Raw genomic sequence first — 8617 nt, 5'->3', positions numbered from 1 at the left:
AGAGTGTGTGCTCACGTCACTGACAGCGGGAGTTTGCTGTTCTTTGCAAGGTTTGCACTACAGGGTTTCGGAGGGGTAACGGCCGCCGCGCAGGCATGAAAAACAATTTTTTGACGTCAGTCTTGGCCATGATATTGCGGGATGAGTGAATCAATGCCAGACTGTTGCGAAACACAAGTAACAAAGGCGTCGTCTTGCAATAGAGTCTGAGGATTGATGGCGGGCAATGCGAATGTCACCAGTGGTGAGAGACCAGGCGTGTTATATAAGCAGCCGCCGCGGTTTGCGAGCATGAAAAAAGAAGGCTAGTCAACTGGCAGCAACGAGGATCGCACCTGGTCACACCTCTCGCCAGACGGGGCGACGGGGTGCTCGTGTTCAAGCCAGTGGAGAAGATTGGACTCGCTAAGACAGGGGTAGAAGCTAAAAGTGGTTAATTTGCCGAGAGCTCCTGGGTGCAAAAAAACACGAGTCGGCCAGTCAGAGGCTGCGGAGGAGGCCATTCTGTTGCTTTTATTGGGTCCATACCATCGTACCTATGTGCAAGCCACCAGCCACGGGGGGAGCCAGCTGCAAAGATTGCCATTGCGCCCCACTCCCTCCCGTTCCTGGACCAGGAAGGCACCTCTGGCTTTGCCTTGCCTTGCCGCCCCTGCCCCTTCCTCTTCTCCTTCCTGCTGCTGTTCACTCGTACCGTCTGCCAGGCTCTGGCATTCCAGGCATCTTGCAGTGCGAGTGGGCTCCTTCCTCCCTTTTCCACAGCAACGCTGCTCCAACCTCCCGGTCCCCCGTCGAACTTCTGCTCGTCGGACAGCAACCGTTCACACTCGCTCCAGCCTTCCCGCCCCTGGGTGACCCTTTTCCAGACTTCAAACCATAGAGTCAAAGAGGTTATTGCCCAGTCATTCGTTCCCGCACCTTCGCTCCCGTACTCTGTACCATCGTCGCCGTTGCCCGTTGCCGCCACTTTTCTCCGTAACCGTCATCGCTCTTGACTCTGGCCTCTGATTCTTGCCATCCTCCGTCACGGGCCTCCGACGCCTCCACGATACCCGCACACTCCCAAGCCGACTGACCTCCCTTGCCGCACATCGAAACATCCATTCCTCATCTGTTCGCACCATCGTCCCCTTCGTTCGCGACGACACATCGGACTACGCCGGTCCTCTCTCTCTCTCTCTCTCTCTCTTCCCCGCCGCACTTCATCCATATCACGTCGACGCCGTCGCTCGGCCTCGATCCTCGACCGTTGCTCGACTGTTCTTTCGTTCCTCCCTTGCAGAGAGAATCCCGCATTCTCCAAAGGACTATTTCAACGCCTTTATCCCATCGTCGCCAATACAATTCGACGTTCGCTCTGCCCGACTCGACCCGATCAACTGCCTCATCGCCGTAGGTCGGCCCGTAGCCCATTATGTCAGGCTTCGGCGACTTCACCAACATCTGCCACATGGCGCCACTGCCACTGTGTGCATCCATCGGACCCGTCACGGAGGTCACCAGCGGTGTTGGTATTGAGCCGGACTGCTATGCGCGCAACATCGAGTTGGCAAACACCATCATCTTCGAGGGTGCCGCTAGTGCCATGCACATCGTCGCCCTCCTCATGACCGTCGTCATGATCTTGCACATCCGCGGCAAGTTTACTGCTGTTGGTATGTCAGCTCTCGGTCCCGCTACGTTATAAGAATAACGCTGACATGGCACCCGCAGGTCGCAAGGAAATCCTTATGTTTTTCTACATCTATATGCTCCTCAGCTTCATCTCGCTTTGCGTCGACGCCGGTGTCATCCCCCGGGCTCGGATCCGTACCCATACTTTGTCTCAGTGCAGAACGGCTTGACATCGGCTTTGATCACTTGCTTATTGATCAACGGCTTTGTTGGATTCCAGCTGTACGAGGACGGCACCCTTCTCTCCGTCTGGCTGCTGCGCGTCTGTTCCTTGGCAGCTTTTGCGATATGCTTTCTGGTTTCGCTTGCGACCTTCAAGTCATGGGCTGGCCTGGGGCCCACCAACACCGTCGGCCTTTTTGTCGTTCTGTACTTGCTGAACGCCATCGAGCTCTTCGTCTATATCGCTCTCCAGATCCTTCTCGTCGTTAGGACTCTGCAGGACCGCTGGCCCCTGGGTGACATCGCCTTTGGCGTCTTCTTCTTCGTAGTGGGACAGGTCATTCTGTATGCTGTGAGCGCGCAGATTTGCACCGCCGTTAGCCACTACCTCGACGGCCTCTTCTTCGCCACCATCTGCAACCTATTGGGCGTCATGATGGTGTACAAGGTATGGGATTCCGCTTGTCCAGGCTGGAGGGTAATACTGACAATGCTGTGTAGTACTGGGACTCCATCACTCGCGAGGATCTCGAGTTCTCTGTTGGAACTAGAATGAACAACTGGGAGGTCAAGGAGCTGTTGCCCGAGGAGGATCGCCGAGCGACCGTATACGCGGATGACCCTTACGGACAGGCTAGCGGCTACGACCACTCGTACTCCCCGTCGCCGGCGCCAGCGCGCTACTCTGCTCGGTATTGATGCGTCATGGAGATGGGTTCACAGTGTTGTGTGGCTTTTCATACAAAAATAGTTCTTTGTTTCGACAGCGTTTTTATTTTTATTTTTACGACAGGCGTCCGGGTGTTGCCGGTTCGCAGTACGGGGCTTCCATCTGGCTTGGTTGCACCGAGGATGACGAATGGGGAGCATTGAATCAAGATTGGCGTTTGGGGGGGAAACTATCTTTACAGGTTGGCTGCATACAGATCCCGAGGCACGGCCTTTTTTGAGTTTTCGATCTCGGTGAGCAGTAGAAGTGGGGCCGGCTGTAGACGGAACAGGGAAAGAGGAGGATAATAACATTAACGCGTATAGGTAATGATGCTCGTGAGCATTCGTAGTACATAGTTTAATACTATCATGAAACAAGGCAACTGTAATGAGTCAACGAGGCTGAATTGCAAACCAGGGGGGATGTAGGAGGAAGAGGAGGAGGGGGGGAGGGATGCAGCGACAACTGAGCCGGCTGCATAGTAGTAGATGGACTTGCAGGGCTGTGACGTGATGACACTGCATAGTATACTGCGTAGGTTGATGCCAGGTACCTTTTGGAGTCTGCTAAGGCTGTTTCGCTGCAAGTCAAAAGATGCTATGTATAGGGAGGTGGCGAAGATTGAAAGGTATAATTGTCTGCCCAGCTTAGTCGCGAGCAACTGGGTACTCTCGGACATGCCGAGAGGGTACGAGGTATACGAAGAGGATATACCATCGATCTAGGACAAGCTTTGACAACTCCGCCACAGCAAAGCATATGTATTGTGCCTTTGGGCGAATTATACTTCGTGAGTTCTAGGCTGACCAAGTTCTTAACTCCTAGATTAACCTTAAGGGCAAATCGATAATCTCTACCCATGAAACGAAGTCATCCGTACTGACCGAGCAGTGCGAGCATGTCGGGGTAGGTTAGACGTCGAGGGAGGGGCGAGCGAGAAACAAGCTAAGGTTTTCACGATCTGCGTTGCAGGATTTGTAGCAGCGTCCGTGTTCTGCCCCATGGTGGCATTGGCCGCGCATTGGGTTTCTTTAAAGGGAGGCGGAGGTGGAGCTGCTGGGGGTGGGAGGCGGACACGGGCTTGCAAGAAAAGAGAGAGAGAGGGAGAGGGAGCGAGAGAGGGTCGGACTGACAGTGAACAAATGCCAGAGTGTCGAATACCCATTGGGAGAGACATGGGAAAGGTGGACAGTAGGTATGTTCCAAGCTAAAAAGACAGTCATGGATGACAGTGCACGAGAGAAGTAGAGGGGGGGTACCCAGGTTGAGGCACGTTATCGGGTCCATCGGATCTGTAATCGGGGTGCGCTAGCCTGAAGCCAAGGGGCCTTTCGTGCACTTGCGTCCAATCACGTGGTGCATTAGCGACAAACGCAATGCGGAACATTCGATTTCACTATCTGTAAGGTGGTCAGGTAATCATGATACTGGATTTCGAGTTGTCGTGGACGGGCTGCTCCGTATACTGCGACGCCTCAGGTACCGACAATGTAGAATCCGAGACCGAGTGTCTAATGCAGAGGGCCAGGTACCCCAAGGGGAGAAAAAGACGAATAGTAGCTGGCCTAGGTTCAGGCAATCAAAGTCAAGCAAGACCAGAGGGGGGGCCACTTGGCCTTGCATAGCATACACGCCTATTTCACTAGGTTGCCTCAACTATCGATCCTATTCAGCAGGGTATACAAGGTAGCGCACCCCGAAGTAGAACAGGGGTGGGTTGTTTGGAAACGCATACCCCCATGCGATTACTATCCATACTCGTCCCCAGCTTTCCCTTTTTCTTGCCGTGAGGCAAGTGCAGCACCAACGGCATGACGGACTAATCATTGTGTTTGGCCTCTTCCTACTTTCTCCGTGTATGTATAGTGCCAAGGTCCTGTGGGTTTAGGACCTCTTTCCTTGCGGGACCTCCCACACACCTGCCATTGTGCAGAAGCTCTTCGTCATTTTGCAATATCCCTTACCTCTCCTTCGCAGCGGCTTGGGGCTTTAATTAGTCTTTGTTCTAATTAAATGTACGCCTTTGTGCAGATAATCCAGGCCAAGGCCACTCTGTCATCTGGCCATTTAGTAGTCCTTGTCTCACGGACGGACAGCAACTGATGACTTCCGACAGCCCATACTAATTGATCCCGTCCACCTCGTCAATCGACATCCAGTTTTTCGTTCCCCTTTCCTCCCCCTTCCCCTCCCTTTCAATTTCCTTGGCCACAGGGGGAGAAGAGAGAAAGAAGATAGGGTCGAATCTCTCTTGCGCCAGATCACGTGCGAACACGCGATACCCCGTTGCAACCAACCGCAGCCGCATCCGCAAGTCGCCCTCGTGGCCATTCAATCAAAATCACCGTGTGGTCGGTCCACAACCGCCGGTCCAGCCCATATCGCCGAGCGCATCCGCATCAACTCAGCGGCAGTGCGCAGCGCAGCACAATCGACCTTTTCCTGGGAAGTTGGCCGCACGAGGTTCTGCCCCCCTGCGTTCATTTTATCTGCCCGGCATTATCGTCATTATCCCCCGACCGAGCTGCTACATACCACCGGGTCCACCCAGCCTATAGTCCCGTCTGCAAAAGCCCCCAACTAGCAACGAACGACATCCAACGCGATCGCCTAGTCTTCGTTGTTCCCCCCCCCCCACCCGCGCTACTGTTGCTCAATTTTTTATTCATTTTCCCCTTCTTTCTTTCTCAATACCTTCCCTGGTACACTAAGAAGCGCCATCTTCGAAACTGCGCCGCCTGACGTCTCGCTCACTCACACCACACCCACATCCCGCTGCACTCGAGTTTTCCTATCTTGACCCTATCATCCCTCCTTCATCTCACTCAGCTCATCTCACTCGTCTCATCTGCCATCGCCTCAACTCGCATCGGCCGTCTCCCGGGCACTTCATTACCTACCTGACTTTCAGGACCTGCAGTGTTCGTCTGCTTGTGCACGGGGCCAGCATAATCACCCAAGGGTTATAGCGGATTGATCGACGAACGCGACGTCTTCGGCTTATCCACCCCCCTGCGCGTACCCCGACGCAAAGGCCGCACCTCATTTCCATCCCAGTCCCCCATCATCTTCAATGCGAAACCGCATCCTTTTCTGGACCGGTCGCACCCTCGTGCTAGAGTAATCTCGATTTTCTGCCCGACCGGTTTTTTCTCGGTCACGAGGCATCTCCAAACTTTGGATGAACCACATTCGTTGGATTCAACAGCCTCATTCACTTGTACTTCCAGACCTGTGAATTTGGCGCCTTTTCGCCTCGCCACGCCCCCCCTAATAGGGTCCCCGTCGCCATGCACCTCGACCACGGCGACGGCAGGAGGCCGACGCCCCAAGATGAAGAGAGCTACTGGCAATCCGTGCAACTGCTGCAGAAAGAAGACGACGAGAGACTCGAGAGCGAGTTCATGGCTAACACAAAGTACTATATGGGCCGCCTGACGGACCTGAACCTCCAGAAGCAGGAGCTCGAAAGACGTGCACTCGAGGTCCACCGTGCCATTACTCGAGAGCACAAGAGCTTGGAAGACATTACCAACCACTTCCAGGAAGCTAGGAGGGACCTTCACCTTCAGCGCGAGCACCACCATAGGGCGGTGGCCGCCTGGTTTGCCGAGGAACGCCGCAAGGAGAATGACGAACGGGCGAGGATCGCCGCTGCTGCGCTTGCTGCACCCTCGCGTCGCGATATTGCGCCTGCCGACGTTACGCAGACCAACAACTCGGCCGATGGGTTACCCAACGGCAAAACCGTCAACGGAGATCATCGCAACGGTGCCCACCCGTCGATTCCAATCCCGGGCAGGGTTGAACAGCCGCCGCTCACAATGATTGTTGATGCACTGGGCCGCCCCGTCGGGCCTGTGAATCGACTAATATCCAGCAACAGGTCCATCATATTCCTGTCTGGGTTACCTCAGAAAAGGCCGGTGCATCTTCGTGACGGCGTTGCGTTTAACCAGGAGGATTTGAAGCAGCTTGTAGAAGCGGAGGACAAGTGGATGGGCGCCGTGATCCAGGCGACTGGTCTCGTCCGGAAACAAGCGCAGCAGTGCAGTTTGTGTGCCCAGGGTCAAGGCCCCTTTGCCCAATGCATCAGTCTCGACATGCCCGAGTTCCAGGCGTGTGGTAACTGCGTGTGGCAAAGATCAAGTTGCTGCGAAGCACCGATAGCAGAGCAAACGCCGACTATCACGAAGTTCAGAGCCTTCAATGCGCCTGCGCACGAGCTCCAAAATGAGCGCTTTTCAAATGGCAGCTTCACCAACGGCACTGCAACCCCCGTCTCCCTCAGCCGACCAAACTCGCGAGACAAGAGTTTTGCTGAGGGCTCAACAGCTACTGACGAGGGGGAAGAAGACTTGACTCCGATCACCAAGGCTACCCTCACCCTCAAGCACGACGGCGAGGTCTACACCCACCCAGAGTGTATGGAAGGTGTCCCGGTTGCGAAGGTCGACCAGAGCCATCCCTACTGGGATCCGTCTTGGCCCGAGATCGCGCCAATGATCGAACCTACTCTGCAGACGTGGCGAGACAAGCTACAGGCCGCCCTCGAGAAGGGGCAGACTAGTATGAAATTCCAGCTGGGCCGACAGGTGAATCGCGGAGAGACCATCCTAAAGTTTCTAGAGGACGCCGATTTTTGCCCTTACCAATTAGTCGGGAAGAAGTACATGATGTCCCGCCTGGTTTCTTACGACACCATTTTCCGTATGGCCGACACCCTGCGAACCCTGGAAGGCTTCAAGACGCTTGACATCACCCCGTTGGAATGGTTGCGGCAGCGTTTGCAGGAGATCATTACCGCGGAGGGCTCCAGCTTCAACCTCGCCAAGACGATTCACGACTTTTACCACGATTCAAAGTACGTCGCCTTGAGACTTGCCAACGGCAAGAAGAGCATCGGTCGACCATCGGGCATGAAAATGACACCAAAGGACTCTCCCATCTCGGCCAAGGGCACGCCGAGTACGAAGAAGCGTAAGCTTTTCATCAACGAGGAGTTTCCTGGCGTCTCGCAGCGCCCGCTTGCGCCAACACCGACACACCAATCCCAGCCTCAGCCACTGTTGCAGTCGCAGCCCCAGATTTTCCAAGAGGAGCCACAGGGGAGCGCGCCGCCGACGCCCGAGTTTGCTAGGCCGTTCAAGAAGTTCAAGATTACGCAATTTCCTAAAACGGCCAAGGACCTCGATCTCGTCTACGATGGCTTCACTGACACCGACGACTACAGCGGCGATCACATTGGCAAGCACGACTGGGCGTTGAACCGGATCAAGTCCCGACTGAACACCGTTAGCACCGGTGTGACGCAGTACTGGCACTGGATCCCCGACGACGGCGAGCAGGTCTTTGAGCATCAAGTACTCGCCGAAGGAGATACCTTCACCTGGGGCATATACGCCAAACCGATCAACTTTCACTTGGAGTTGGGGCATGTTCAGGAGATGCGATGGGCTACCGGAACCCTCAAGGTCATCGTTGTGTGCAAGGAGGGCGTCGTGGTCTCGCCTGACGGCAAGCCGAGAGGCGATCTTTTGGTCGAGTTCAAGCGAGAACGCACTAAGCGGCGCTTCTTGGTCTTTTGCAGCAAGAAGGGCATTGAGCTAGAGAAGGTCGAGAGGTGAGTATCCCGTCCTTACTGCGAAGTATAAACGCCGCTGACCAAACATTACAGGGACGTCATTGAGAGGACGTGGGAAGAATACGAGTCCCCCGATGTGCCGGCGATGCCGGATTCGGAAATCGATTAGAAGCTTTCGGCGCTGCGCAAAGCATGTTGACACGCAGGGATATGTGTCTGTTGCGCTGAGGAGGATGGGAGAACAGTGGAGATACCCCTTGGTTACTGGTTTCGTCGGGTCTCGATTTCCGCAGCTCGAGAGGGAACTCGGCTGCGTGGGCGTTTTGGGCGTGTGATACGGGACGCAAAGGGGAAAATGCCATGCGGGCTGACTGCGCCCGTCCCAAGCGGCATTTGCGAGGGGTGATTGTCGCCATGGTTTGGCCGTTTGTCATAATCGTAATTGGGGCGTCGTCGCTTGGGACAGTTTCGGCATGACGGAGTTT

The 8617-nt window shown here is 55.1% G+C and overlaps 2 protein-coding genes across 2 annotated transcripts; both read left to right on the top strand.

The window, feature by feature from the left end:
• Positions 1-1414: 1414 nt before the first annotated feature.
• On the top strand, positions 1415-2535 carry ColSpa_09953 (chitin synthase export chaperone; the record flags this gene model as incomplete). Its single annotated transcript, XM_049276165.1, has 4 exons — positions 1415-1655; positions 1714-1809; positions 1830-2284; positions 2338-2535. 4 exons carry the CDS (start codon positions 1415-1417, stop codon positions 2533-2535), a joined length of 990 nt encoding a protein of 329 aa, XP_049132122.1.
• A 3303-nt stretch (positions 2536-5838) lies between these two features.
• On the top strand, positions 5839-8301 carry ColSpa_09952 (uncharacterized protein; the record flags this gene model as incomplete). The annotated part of the gene is made up of 2 exons (XM_049276164.1): positions 5839-8171; positions 8226-8301. The coding sequence occupies 2 exons, from the start codon at positions 5839-5841 to the stop codon at positions 8299-8301; spliced, it is 2409 nt and encodes an 802-aa protein (XP_049132121.1).
• Between the last annotated feature and the right edge of the window lie 316 nt (positions 8302-8617).

This window comes from Colletotrichum spaethianum, assembly GCF_022836535.1.
Source record: "Colletotrichum spaethianum MAFF 239500 DNA, contig32, whole genome shotgun sequence".
Taxonomy (NCBI): domain Eukaryota; kingdom Fungi; phylum Ascomycota; class Sordariomycetes; order Glomerellales; family Glomerellaceae; genus Colletotrichum; species Colletotrichum spaethianum.
The sequence above is the reverse complement of the archived record's forward strand: the minus strand, read 5'-3'. Positions and strand labels throughout refer to the sequence as shown.